This window comes from Cyanistes caeruleus, chromosome 21, assembly GCF_971803275.1.
Source record: "Cyanistes caeruleus chromosome 21, bCyaCae1.hap1.1, whole genome shotgun sequence".
Classification (NCBI taxonomy): Eukaryota; Metazoa; Chordata; class Aves; order Passeriformes; family Paridae; genus Cyanistes; species Cyanistes caeruleus.
In genome coordinates, this window is record NC_141721.1 from 4451939 (window position 1) to 4466352 (window position 14414).

Here is a 14414-nt window from a genome sequence, read left to right on the forward strand (position 1 = left end):
CTGACTTTTGGGTGCCCCAAAGAGTGCAAAGGCACATTAGGTATTGAATGCAATATTTATAATATTAAAATGAATATTTCAGTAGCCCCATAAAAGGAGAGGAAGGAAGAAGCGAAGCAGTGGCGCCAAAGCCGCTCCTTCCTGCGAGATAAAAATGTTTCATTTCGCTTTTACTGCTCGGATTCGTCCCTGCCTCGACTTTTACGTTCTATTAAAATATTAATTTCGGGGTGGAACGCAGGAATTTAATATTTTAGCTGATTTAACAAGTCAATATTATCAAAGCTGGGGGGTTGGGGATGTCTCAGAGGAGAACATCTCAATAGACCAGCAGTGACATTATTTCCCTTTTCCTTCAAAAAAATTTTTATCCCACGGGGAAATTTCTCCATTTCCGCTTTTACCTCTACTTTTGAGAGGAAAAAAAATGCCAAGGATGGGTTCCCCAGTGTTTAAATTGCTGTGTGCAGGGGCTGGGCTGTGGTTTGTGTGCATCCAGAACTCCTTGACGCTTCCCAACATCCTCAAAATCCAGGGAATTGATGAGCACCCCCTTCCTCCAGCATCAGGGAATCAAAGCACCTAATTAGAGCAGCTCGTTAGGAGGGTTGGTTATCTTGGCAGCCAGAGAGGCCAACAAGAGAGTTTATTTCCTTGGCTTGCTGTTTGTTTTGAGGTTTTTTTCTTTAGTAAATAAATAAGTTTAAAAATGTGGAGGTTTGGAGTTGGATTTAAGCACTGTGTGAGTTCAAAAGCGGTTCCTCTGAAACCAGGGCTGGCCGTGGGCATTTGGGGTTGGGAGCAGTGGGGTGAGGACCAGAACATCGTTTTCTCCTCGTTTTGGAGGGGTTGAGAGGGTTTGAGAGGGTTTGCAGCGTGGTGAGGACCAGCAGCTCACATTTTCCTCCTTTTGGCAGGGCTGAGGGCATTTACAGCATTGTGAGGACCAGCCCATCATTTTATTCTCATTTTGGAGGCATTGAGGGCATTTGCAGCACTTCAGTTGGGTTCTTGAAGTGAGCAAGGCCCAGCAGATGCTGATAAAACCCAAAAGCAGCAGGTCCTGCCTTAAACAAAGCCCATTTTACCTCCTGACCCTGAGCTTTTTTATGGACAGGATCCCAAACATATAAAGAGATAAAAACTGAAGAATCCCTTCATCCATCCATCCATCCATCCATCATCCATCCATCATCCATCCATCATCCATCCATCATCCATCCATCCATTCATCATCCATCATCCATCCATCCATCATCCATCCATCATCCATCCATCCATCATCCATCCATCCATCCATCCATCCATCATCCATCCATCCATCCATCATCCATCCATCCATCCATCCATCATCCATCCATCCATCATCCATCCATCCATCATCCATCCATCCATCATCCATCATCCATCCATCATCCATCCATCCATCATCCATCCATCCATCATCCATCATCCATCCATCATCCATCCATCCATCCATCCATCATCCATCATCCATCCATCCATCCATCATCCATCCATCCATCCATCATCCATCCATCCATCATCCATCCATCATCCATCCATCCATCATCCATCCATCCATCATCCATCCATCCATCCATCCATCCATCATCCATCCATCCATCATCCATCCATCCATCCATCCATCCATCCATCCATCCATCCATCCCACCACCCCTCCTCTCCTGTCCCCTCTCTCCCCATGGCCACTGTCCCCTTTCCAGCTGTCACTCCCATTCCAGGGGTTCCAGAGCCCCTTTTCCCTCTCCCCTGGCACCTCCTGGCTGGGGCTGTGCCCATCCCCGAGAGCCTCCTCGTCCCCTTCCTGGGCGTGTCCCTGCAGTGCTTTTCCATCTGGGACAGAGATAGCTGAGCATCCCAGTCTGATTTGGGTTTTGAGGTGCATTGGGATTGGTTTGCTCCATCCCGCAGCCTGATTTGGGTTTTGGGGTGCACTGGGATCAGTTTGCTCATGGTCCCACCACCACCATGAGTGTCACCTACACTGGGCACTCTGCTGCACCCCAAACCCCACCCAAAACCCCAAAACCCCAACACCAGCAGCAGGAGCCGGGGGGTGGTTCCCATTCTCCCTCTGTGCCTCCTCCCAGGGGATTTTAACATGGACACTTCCCGAGGGAATCTCCCCCCAGGGCTGGCAGAGTAAGCAAGGAGGGATCAAACCCCCCCCAAATTCCTCCCAGAGCTCCACTGAGGGCAGAGAAACCCTGGCTTTGATCCCGGAGCTCCATCCCAGCGCCCGCCCGGCTGCCGTGTCCAGCGGGAAAACACGGGAGCAGCTGCTGAACCAGCTGGGTCAGCCTAATGGCCATCCCATAATGGCCATCCCATAATGGCCATCCCATAATGGCCATCCCATAATGGCCATCCCATAATGGCCATCCCATAATGGCCAGGGAGTCCTGGGGCTGCGGGATCCCAGCTGGATCCAGTAAAATCCCTGCCATTAGCCAGCCCAGCTGGGATTTGGGCTGTTCCCATCCCTCCTGGAGGGGCAGGGCCCCCATGGAAGGAGCATTTAGGAGCATGAATTTTTCAGGAGCTCGTTTAGCAGCGAACATCTTCCCAGCTGGCTCTGGGAGAAGAGGATTAACCCCTTGGGGTGGGGATGGAGGGGGCAGATCCCGAGTGGCAGCGGGGCTGTTGGGATTTGGGGGTGGAAAAGGCAGGATTAGGAGCAGGGGATGGGTTTGGCTCCTCATTTTCCTCTCCAGGACCAGGGGAATGGCAGCAGGAATTTGGGTCTCACCCAAAATATCCCTGAAACAAGCAGGAAAACCCCTCAGGGTGCACCTGGGAGGCAAAACATGCCGGGAAATGCACTCAGAGGGCTTTTCCATCCCCTGGATGCCCCATCCCCTGCTCGGAGCCTCTGGGATCCCAGGCGAGGCCGGATCCGCCGGGAAGGAGCCACCAGCAGGACTGGGAGGCGTCGGGGAAAATTGCATTTGAAGCACAGCCAGTGCTGGAGTCTGGAATAATTATAGCAGCAGGGTCAAAAGAGCCTCCTGCAACGTCGTTTCCCTGCTCAATAGGCAGCAGCTGCTTAAAATAAAATAAAAAATAAACCCAGAAAGTCCACGCAAGGGAAGGGTGGGGAACGGCCGGGAGAAAAGGAGGATTCTCCAGCGGGATAATGTCTTGGGGAAAGAATAGGGATTTTCTGTGAACTCTGCTGTTTCTAGCAATGATTTCTCCAAGAGCTCAGAGGTTTTTTCCAACAAAACTGCTCAGTCCTCGGTGGTGTCTGGCCAAAAATCACTGTGGGGCTGGTACAGGTGGGCAGGGCTCAGTTGAAGCGCCTGTGGTGAGGGTGTGATTGCTCCTTGACATCGACCTGCTCGTGGGGATGGCTCTGGGGAGCGATTTGCTGCTGTCTTCAGCCTTTTCATACCCTCTGGGAGCGAGGGGAGCATCTGCTGGGTTATCCAGTCCTTCCTCAGCCTCCTCCTCCTCCTCCTCCTCCTCCGTGGCTGCAGCCGGATTCTGGCTCTGGCTTTGGGCAAAGGCAGGAAAGCAAATCCCCCTCTGGGACCGCGGGGTTGGATGCTCGGAATGGCCCCAAATGAGGTTCTTTTCCTGCTTTTTGGCCAAAGCTGCTGGAGCTTGACCTTGAATCAGTGTCTGGTTCCCTCCTGGCATCCCCAACCTGCCAGGTTTCCAGCAAAATAAAACCAGGAGCTGGGTGAGCTCCTGTCCAGCCCGGGGTCCAGGGAGCTTGGCTGGCACCCCAAATCTCCCAAATGCCCTCTGGGGGACGGCCAGGCTGGAGGGGAGGGGGTGCAGGTGAATTTTGGGGACACCCAGCAGCAGTGAAAGGGGAACCTGGGGAAGGGAGGGAAGCGAAGAGCTCCTTCCCATCCCCACTGCTCTCCCAAATCTCCCGGCTGATGCTCCTCGTTCCCTGTTTGCAGCCTCACCACGGCGCTGATGGAATCAAGGACCCCTCTGGAGGCTCCTTTGCCCCACGGTCCGAGCCTGACTCCGGCACGGCGGCATCACATGGAGGATATTGAATTATTTCCCTGCCTTTTTCTGGGAATTGCCAGTTAAGGCTCTTAGGCAGGGCTCACTCCCAGCTCCTAATCTCATTCACCTGCCATTTACCCCGGGAGCAGAGCATGAGGCAGCCTTCCCTTCCCAGGATCCACAGATATGGGGGGGATCACATTGCTAATTAGAGGGAATAATCAATATTTACCGGTGGGATCACATCGCTTATGAGAGGGAATAATCAGTATTTACCGGGGGTGCTGCAAACTGCAGAGCAGGGCAATTCCAGTTGTATGGAGCTGGGGTGCAGCAAAGGGAAAAATGGGTCTTGGAGCTCCAAAATTCCTCAAGAAAGGAAATGGAAAAGCAGAAATTGGGGTTTATTGTGAGTGTGGATAAATCACACTAATTAAAAATTAAAATCGTTCCCCAGTTACCCAGCTAAGCACCCAAAACATCAGCCTGGCACCTGGGAGTCCCCAGGGAATGTTCTCCCAACCTCCAGGACTTCTGGGCCCTAAAACCAGATTTGGGAACACCAAAACCATTTCCCAGCTCGATCCAACTTGGCCGAGTTTCTCATGAAATAAGGAGAGAAGGAATCTGACAGTTTGGGTTTTTCATTGGCTTTGTCCTGAAATCTCTTCTCCACTTCCAAGTTGCCTTCAGGGATGCTGGAAATACCCTGAAATCCAAGCAGCCCCCCTCAAATCCCTTCCTCTCAGCCCTCAAAGTTATCATTTAATTAAATACGACCCAAAATGCTTTGATTAGGGCCCAAGACAGAAATCTCTCATTTTTTCAAACCTATTAATGAAAAATAAAAGCCCCAAAAGCCGTGGGGGTGGAAATTCCCATCAGTTTTGAGGCAAAACAGGGATGAAGGAGCATCAGGAATGGATGTGGTGCCACGGAGGCAGAAGGAGGAGAGCTCAGTATGAGAAATTCTCTTTCCCCCGTTTACATTTTGCTAAATTTTGATTATTTTTTCGGCTGAAAAGCTTTAAAAAAAAAAAAAAAAAAAAAAAAAAAAAAAAAAAAACCAAAGGAAGGGTTTTTAACACCTTCCCGGAGGGCTGCAGCTCCCTGCCGAAAATAGGGAGGGTGCCGACACCCACTCCATGACTCCTCCCGTCCTCAGTTCCATTTTATATATATATATATATAAATTTTTGTGCTATTGATATGATTTCCTTTTTTTTTTCTCCTGGCTCATTTCAAGCCTGAGCTCCCCAGACTCTCCCTGACATCTGTAATATCCCTGAAACCCCAGCCCCAAGGCTTGGAAAGCACCACCGCTGCAATTTTCAGGCCGTGCCGACATCAGGAGGGGTTTTCCCCACCCTGGGCTCGCTGGCAGCCCCGGGCCATGCAGGACATCAACCCGCTGAGTTTTCCGCTGGATTTGTTCTCCAGGGACAGCGCAGGCTCCAAAAAGCCGGAGAAGCTGCTGGAAGAGGAATTGTCCCCGATGGTGGGGACAGAGCATCAGACACCGGGAAAGACAAAGCATCCTTCACACCGTGCCCAGCCCGCCTGCCACGCTCTCCTCCTCATCCTGCTAATTCCAATCGAGGAGAATTCCTTCTGGGGAAAGAGAAAAGAAGTCATTTAAATTTTTCTTTAATTTTTTTGGGGTGTATATTGAGCGCGCCGCGCTCTCCGGCCGGCTCTGTTTTACTGCGCTAATGACTTTTTACACTTCAGGTAAAATCAGAACAAGACAAGAAGGCTTTCGAAAGCTCGTTCTGACAAATTCCTCACTGTAATTACTGGAGCAGAAAGAACTCATCAGCAGAACACGCCGTTGCTCGGGGCGCTAAAAGTCTCGGGTGGTGGTGAATGGCCCAGATCGGGCTCGGCAGGTCCCGGCTCCCCCTCCCCGAACCAGCAGCGATTTTATAGCCCAGTGATCCCCAGAAATCCCCGTCCCCCCGGGGCGCTGCGGGGCTGGGCTGCCTTTGCTGGTTAAAGGAGGTTTTGGGGCCGGTTTGGTTCCTTGGGAAGGATCCCCCAGGCTCGTTCCCGCTGCTCACCCAGGTTCTGCTCTGGGTGCTGTGGTGGGGAAAAAAAAATTAAAATAAATCTATTTCCGTCAAAATCAAAATCAAATCCATCGAAATTAAGAGGCCGGCCTGGGCTGGTGGCGAAGCACCCGGGGAGTGGTTTCAGCAGCCAGCAGCAGGGGTGGAATGTCCCTTTTTGGCTGTGCCCACAGCTCGGGAGAGGATGGAGAGCCAGGCCAGGAGGGGACAGGCACCGGGGTGTCCCCAGTCAGGAGGGGACAGGCACCGGGATGTCCCCAGTCAGGAGGGGACAGGCACCGGGATGTCCCCAGTCAGGAGGGGACAGGCACCGGGATGTCCCCAGCCAGGAGGGGACAGGCACCAGGATGTCCCCAGGACCATCCCAACCTCACATCCTCATCTCCAAACCCGGGCCAGATGCCCCCGTGGTCGCACCCGAGCCTGGGGGACACCTGGGGGACACCTGGGGGACACCTGGGGGACACCTGGAGGACACCTGGGGGACACCTGGGGGACACCTGGAGGACACCTGGGGACAGGCAGGCACCTCCAGCCCTGCTGGCTGTGGCCGAGAGCTGGAGGGGTACCCAGGAACTGGGGCAGGAGCGGGATTTGGAACTCAAAAAGGGACAAACATGGAGCTGGGTGGATCCAGAGCAGGATGGATCCATGGATTTGGATGGATCCAGAGCAGGGGGAACCCAGGATGGACCTGGGTGGATCCAGAGCAAGAGGAGAAGTCACCTCCAGCTCATCCCCACCGAGGTCAGCCCTACAGAGCATCCCAAAGTGAGCACTTCCAGCAGCACCACGATCCCACAAAGCTTTCCCTGCCCCCTGGAAAAGCTGGAGTTGGATCCTGACCCCCCACTCTGCGTTCTCCAGCTCCATTTGCTGCCCTCAGCAGCCAATTCACTGAAACACGGGGGACCCCCTGGTCCCAATGGGAAAAGCTGCTTTTTTGGAGCACCCTGAATCTCCAAAAAGACTTTCAGTCCTTCCCTTGGATGGCTGGTTTGGATTTGCAACACCCAGGTCATGCAGGAGTTCTCTCTGCCCTCTCCCAGAGTGCGGCTTGGAAAACAAAACTCTCCCTTTTGGGGGGCTCCTTCCCTTCCTTCAGGGTCTCTGCACCCCAATATTGGCACCAAGAGCCCCCCCAGCACCCCAAGAGTGGGGCTGGAGCAGAGAGAGAGGATGGATCCCTCTGCTCTTAATCTCCCTCTATCTGCTAATTAAATATTGATGGCGGTTAAATATTCATAGAGCATTTGGCTGGGAGTTTTTATCTGTCTTCAGGCGGACGTGGGGTCTTTGATGTGTTCTTTTCCTGGTCACCCGAGGTCCCAGAAGTCTCCAGACTTGTCAACACTCTTTTAAGGGGTTGTTTTTTTTTTTCCCTCGCTTTGCCACGTGTTGCTGGGCGAGGGTTTGGGTTCTTTCATCCCCAGTTTCTTTTCCCTCTGTAGCCTCTTTCCTCCTGGATCTGTCCCCAGATGATTCCCGTGCTGCTGGAGGTGTCTGGGAGCCTTGTGGTGCCTCCAAAGGGGAGGTCGAGCATCACCCGCTGCTCCCGCTGCGTCTCCATCAGCGGGGAGAAGCCCCCGTGGGTCCCCGCGGGTACGGGGGGCACGTCGGGACCCCGGGGTGCTGCAGCCCTTTTTGGGGACCCCCAAGGAGCACCGTGGCCCGGCCAGGCCGAGCGGTGGAGCAGCAGCGAGAGCCGTTCGTGGGGCAGCACTGACATCTTGTGCCAAACGCAGGGAAAACAACACCCGGGGATTGTTGGGATGCAGAAACTCCTCCATTGCTGCTGCTGCTGCGCCCCAAACCCTGCCCGTGCTCACCCCGGGCTGGAACCTCACCCAGCGCGGGGCTTGGCCACTGCCATGAGCCCCGAGCAAGCCCTGAGGTCCCAAAAATGACAGAGGAACCCGGGGCTCACCCCAGCCCTGCACAGCTGGTGCTCATCCCCATCATCATCCCCATCTTCATCCCCATCATTCCCATCTTTATCATCCCCATCTTTATCATCCCCATCTTCATCCCCATCATTCCCATCTTCACCCCATCATCACCCCATTCTTCATCCCCATCTTCACCCCCATATTCATCTCCTTCATCATCCCCATCTTCATCCCCATCTTCATCCCCATCATCATCATCCCCATCATCATCCCCATCATCATCATCCCCATCATCATCATCCCCATTTTCACCCCCATCATCATCCCTATCTTCATCCCCTTCTTCATCATCCCCATCTTCATCACCTTCTTCATCCCCTTCTTCACCATCTCCATCTTCATCCCCTTCTTCATCTCCATCATTCCCATCTTCACCCCATCATCATCCCCATCATCATCATCTCCATCTTCATCCCCATCTTCATCCCCATCATCCCCATCATCATCCCCATTATCAACCCTATCTTCACCCCCATCTTCATCCCCTTCATCCTCATTATCATCCCCATCTTCATCCCCATCATCATCCTCATCTTCATCCCCATCATCCCCATCATCATCCTCATCCTCATACCCTTCCTTAACCCCTTCATCATCCCCATCTTCATCCCCATCATCATCATCATCATCTCCCCTCATCCCCTTCCAGGTGTCCCATTCCAGCGCCTCCCCCTTGGAATTCCGCCCGCTGTGAGCTCCTCAGGACTCCAGGAAGGTTTTTCCCACAGCCAGCCCTGGGAATATTTGTGGAAGGATTTTAGGGGAATTTCCAAAGTGGGGGAAGGAGAGTGAAGGGTTCTCGAGGGAAACACCCCGGGCTGGGTCTGGAGGAGGTGAATTCCCCTTCCCTGGGAGCCCTTTCCTCCCTGCTCAGGCAGAAAACACGGGTGGAAAATGTCACCCAGGCCACAAAGGCAGAGCAGAGCTGCTGATAGCTGGGAAAACACCACGGGAATCCAGGGCCAGCTCGGGGAGGGGGATTGAGGTGGGGTGAAACAGAATTCCCTAAATCCTGGTGATGCTGATCCCCGTTACCCATCCCTGCATCCCATGGGCGCTGTCCAGCCAGAGGATGGAGAAAATCCAGAGGGCCCAGCAGGGCCCCAGTGTGGATTTTTTGGATTGGTTTTGATCCCAGCACCTTGGTGAAGAGGGTTTTATGAGCACCTTCCTTGCTGCTTTGGGATTTCTCCTTTTTCTTGCTTTGTGCCTTTCAGGTTGCTGGGAAATCATGAGGAAAGTGGGAGCTGCAGGAATTGGAGTGCAGATCAGGACCCAGAGAAGGTTTTGGGTTTATTTAAGTTCTAAACCTGGGGTTTTCAAGGGCCAGGGTTGGGAAGAGCTCGCTCAGCTGGAGCAGATCGCGACCTCAGGCAGAGGAGTTTGGTGTGAAATCAGCGTTTGAGGTGGGGCCGTCCCTGTGCGGGGGCAGCGAGGATGCCGGGGCCAAAGGACACGGGAAATGAGTCAGTGAACAGCCGGAGATGTCCGAGGAAAGGGGAGAGTTCAGCTCGGGACAGCTGAAAGAGGGTGAAATGTCCAGGGACAACGGGACAGCCACAAAACCCCTGCCCTCAGGGGATGGGGACAGGGATTGTCCCAAGTGAGAGCTTTCCACCTTTGGTCTCAGCTCTCTGAGCTCCCCACCGCTGCTTTGGGCTCAAATCCCTTCCCTTTGGGGCTGCTCTGGGCCAGCAGGACATGGGGACACATCCAAAATCCAGAGAGGAGCCCAAACCCCCAGAGATTTACACCAAAGCCACACAATGTCATGTTTTTCACGGTGTTTCCACTTCCCACAGGTGGGAATATCATTCCCAACCTTTCCCTGAGCCTGAGTTAGGCAGGAGAGGGTGACCCGGGCAGGTCCAAGCCTGGACCAGCTTCTCCCAGCACCGTCTGTGCCACGCTCAGCGTTCCTCCCACAGGATGGACGTGGCTGAAACTGGATTTAGCCATGATTTTCCTGGTGAAATCTCCCCTGGAGAAGGATGGCAGCACTCATTCCATCTTCATTCCACAGGAGGAAGGAATCTCAGGGCAGCTGGGTGCCAGACAATGCCTTGGACAACAAAAAAAAAACCCCAAAACATCCCCACTGCTTTTTGGGAGCAGAACGCCGCTGGGCTCTGCAGGGATGTGGGTGGCAGAGGGGACACTGGGAGCCACCCTTTTTGGGGGACCTTTTTTTGGTGATCCTGGTAGAAACCAGCTCTGCAGCAGCTGGGGAAGGGAAAAACTTGGAAAAAGGGAATGGGGTGTGAATTCAGTGGTTACCTCAGCCGCGGAGAGGCGACGGAAAAGCTGAGCTGAGCACGCTTGGAAAGGGAGAAGAAGAAATCAAACAAAGGGAGAAGAAGAAATCAAACAAAGAGAGAAGAAGAAATCAAACAAATCCTGGTTAGAAACAGCCCTGACCTGGCAGAGCAGCTTCGCTGTCGGGGGTATTGATCGGCACAGAGGGAATTGCCGCAGCATCGATAAAGTATCGGCTGGAAAAGCAGCTCTGCCCTGTGGGGAGCGGCATTCCGGGGCTGTCCCGGTGTGTCCCGGGCTATCCCGGTGTATCCCGGTGTATCCCGGTGATATCCCGGTGTGTCCCGGTGTATCCCAGTGTATCCCGGTGTATCCCAGTGTGTATCCCGGTGTATCCCGATGTGTCCCGGGCTATCCCAGTGTGTCCCGGTGTATCCCAGTGTATCCCGGTGTGTCCCGGTGTATCCCGGTGTGTATCCCGGTGTATCCCGGTGTGTCCCAGTGTATCCCGGTGTGTATCCCGGTGTATCCCAGTGTGTATCCCAGTGTATCCCGGTGTATCCCAGTGTATCCCGGTGTGTATCCTGGTGTATCCCGGTGTATCCCGGTGTATCCCAGTGTGTCCCGGTGTATCCTGGTGTATCCCGATGTATCCCAGTGTATCCCGGTGTGTATCCCAGTGTATCCCGGTGTATCCCGGTGTATCCCGGTGTGTCCCGGTGTATCCCGGTGTGTATCCCGATGTATCCCGGTGTATCCCGGTGTGTATCCCGGTGTATCCCGGTGTATCCCGGTGTGTCCCGGGCTGTCCCGGTGTGTCCTGGTGTATCCCGATGTATCCCGGTGTGTCCCAGGCTATCCCGGTGTGTCCCGGGCTGTCCCGGTGTATCCCGGTGTATCCCGGTGTGTATCCCGGTGTATCCCGGTGTGTATCCCGGTGTGTATCCCGTTGTATCCCGGTGTGTCCCGGTGTATCCTGGTGTGTATCCTGGTGTATCCCGGTGTATCCCGGTGTGTCCCGGGCTGTCCCGGTGTGTCCCGGTGTATCCCGGTGTATCCCGGTGTATCCCAGTGTATCCCGGTGTGTATCCCGGTGTGTATCCCGGTGTATCCCGGTGTATCCCGGTGTGTGTCCCGGTGTATCCCGGTGTGTGTCCCGGTGTATCCCTGTGTATCCCAGTGTATCCCGGTGTGTCCCGGTGTATCCCAGGGTGTATCCCGGGCTATCCCGGGCTATCCCAGGCTGTCATGCCAGGCCAGTCTGGGTCTGGCTGGGAGCTCGGGGCGGGTTCAGCCGCATCATTCCCGGCAGGGATTTCCCCAGGAATGCTCTGCGGTGTGTCAGGAATGCCTGCCCGCCAGGATATCCCGATCCCTGCGGGAGGTTTGGAGCTCCTGCCAATGTTCCCAGCCCCGGAGCGGTTCCGGCAGTGCCCAAGGAGGAAAAAGGTGTTTTCCAGCCCAGATAATTTTGTGGGATGGCTCCGCCCGTGTCCCGTGCCCTTCTCCGCACCAAACACCATGGGTTGATGAGCTGGGAATGTCATTCCCGGCCTTCTCCTCCTGCTGCATCCCAGGATTTTACCTCGGAGTCTTTAAACGGGATTTTCCCAAACGGAAAAACCCTGTTTTGTTTTCCTTTCCTTTCTTTTCCAGGGAATATTTTCTACCCTTGGAGGGCCGTGTTTGCCCCAGCCGCAGCAGGAGCACCGCGGTGCGTGGGGGCAGGAAGGGGGATGAGATAAAAGATGGATCCAGTCCGGGAAAGGCGAGCCAGGGGCTGAGCCAGAGCAGAGCCGGAGACATCTCTGCTCCCCCAGGAGGGATTAATGGGGAATTTGGGTGATGACGAAAGGTGCTCGGCTCTGCCAGAGGAACACAAACCCCCCTCATCCTCACCTGCCACCCCTGGGGCGTCACCAGCCCAAATAAACTGAGGCTGATTCCTGGGAAAAGCCTTTGGGAAGGGCAAATGGAGGCGCTCTCCATTCCCATGGGGGCAGGTCCCTTCCAGGAACAGCATCCCAAGGCGGGGCTGTGTCCCAAAAGCCCTCGGCATTCCCAGCCCCAGCACAGCCTCTGCCTCTCCCGCTGCTTCCCACCATCCGCCAGCTGCCGGCAGCTGGGAACAGCCCTGGGATTTGCAGGGGTTTGGGGGGAGAAGGGGCTTTCTTGACAGCTGCAGCCAGGCAAAACCCACGAGGGAAGCCCCTCGCTGGCCTCTGCCTTTCCCAGCCCGGCAGGGCCGGGAACATGAACTGCTCCTTTGGCACTGAGCAGGGGAGTGGAGCCACCTGCCCATCCTCCCCCCAACCCCAAACAGCCCCAAAACCCGCACAGAGCAGGTTATGTGCCTGATGCCACCAAGCAGAAGCTGTTTCTCTATGCTTTGGGGTTGTTCTCGATAGCTTTATTTTCTCTATGGCTGTTTTTGGGGGAGGCAAAGGGGTTTTGGCCAGGATGAAAAACTGCAGCGCAGGGGGAGGACACGACCATGGGAGACCCTGTGGGATGCTGTGACTGTCCCTTGACCCGTCCAAAGGACACCCCCAAACCCTCTCACCTCCCCTGGGGCTCCTTCCACGAGGCCTGGACACAGCCTGCCCAGGGAATCAGGGTGCAGAGCCAAACTTTGGGAACAGCCTGTCCATCAGCCCTGATGCTGGAGGCCGGAGCTCAGGAAAAAAATCCCAAGCCCGTCGGTGCCAGAAGCACAGCCTGGGAGCGCATTTTTTCTTTCCCAGGGCTGGGGAGGGGATGAGGGGATGAGTATCACTTACCCTCTGTGCTTTGGGACGTGGCAGGGGACCAGGCCCTCCCCCTGGCCCTGGGGGAAGCTCCCCCATAAAAGCAGCCGGGACAGCCTGGCCCCAGCACAGGCGGCTCAGCCACGGCCACAGCCCAGCATGGGGACAGCAACCAGGGTGGTCTGTGCCCTCCTCATCCTCTCCACGCTGTGCTGGCACAGCCTGGCTCAGAGTGAGCACTGACCCGACCCCAGGGCTGGGGGACAGGGACAGGACTTGGGATTAGGGGACAGGGACAGAACCAGGGGCTGGGGGACAGGGACAGATCCCAGGGCTGGGGGACAGGGACAGGACCAGGATTAGGGGACAGGGACAGGACCCAGGACTGGGTCACAGGGACAGATCCCAGGGCTGTTTGTTTCATGCACGGGGTGCAGGGGGATGTCCCCAAAGAGCTGCCATTGCCGTGGCAGGGGGGCTGAGGAGGGTCTGGGGGTCTCCAGGCTAAGCCAGGCTTGTGCTGTCCCCCCAGGAGCTCCAGCCATGCCGGACAAGTGCTGCTTCAACTTCCAGACGAGAAGGATCAAGAGGGACAACGTGGTGGCCTGTTACCCCACCAGCCCCGAGTGCCCGCACCAGGCTGTGATGTGAGTACCCCAAACCCCCCTGGATCCTGACACACCCCTTGCCTGGCTTTGGTGGGTCCAATCCCGACCCCCTGAGCCCCTCAGGAACTGAGGAACTGTCCCCAGTGACCCCAGCTTTCCTGTGCCCCAGCTTCAGGGTGAGGAATGGGAAGGAGATCTGCACTCAAGCCAGCAGGGCATGGGTCAAGAGGTACCAGCAGAGCTTCCAAGTCAGCTCCTTCTCCATCCCCAGCTAGCGGGGTGGCTGGGGACAGCGGGGACAGCGCCAAGAGGGGACACTTTTGGATGGAGCAGCTCACAAGGGACACCCTCCCCATCACGATGACCCTCACCACCTCCCTTTGCCGGTGGCATGGAGAGCCCAGACCCTCTGTGGTCCGTGGAGAGGCTGTAGCAGCCGGGGAGTGAAGGGGGAGCAGCTCCACGCTTGTTTTTTGTAGAACAGAATTAAAGGCGAGTCCCACACGCAAACATCTGTCTGTGAGAGTCTCTTGGGACTGGGCAGGTCCTGCTGCCGGCTTTCCTGCCCAGGTGTTGGGATCAGCAAGGAGCCAGGAAGAGCTGGAGCCTCAGCCAGGTCTCCGTGAGGATGTCCAGGGGTGAATGGGGCCAAACCAAATCCAGGAGGGCTTTGCAGAAGAACCAGAGGGACAACACATATAATATAATATAATATAATATAATATAATATAATATAATATAATATAATATAATATAATATAATATAATATAATATAATATAATATAATATAA

General features: G+C 54.9%; 1 protein-coding gene across 1 annotated transcript; it reads left to right on the top strand.

The window, feature by feature from the left end:
* The first annotated feature begins 13137 nt into the window (after nt 1-13137).
* Nucleotides 13138-14132, top strand: LOC111937906 (C-C motif chemokine 4-like). Its single transcript, XM_023939481.2, has 3 exons — nt 13138-13246; nt 13547-13661; nt 13792-14132. The coding sequence occupies exons 1-3, from the start codon at nt 13174-13176 to the stop codon at nt 13895-13897; spliced, it is 294 nt and encodes a 97-aa protein (XP_023795249.1). The 5' UTR covers nt 13138-13173; the 3' UTR covers nt 13898-14132.
* Nucleotides 14133-14414: the final 282 nt, after the last annotated feature.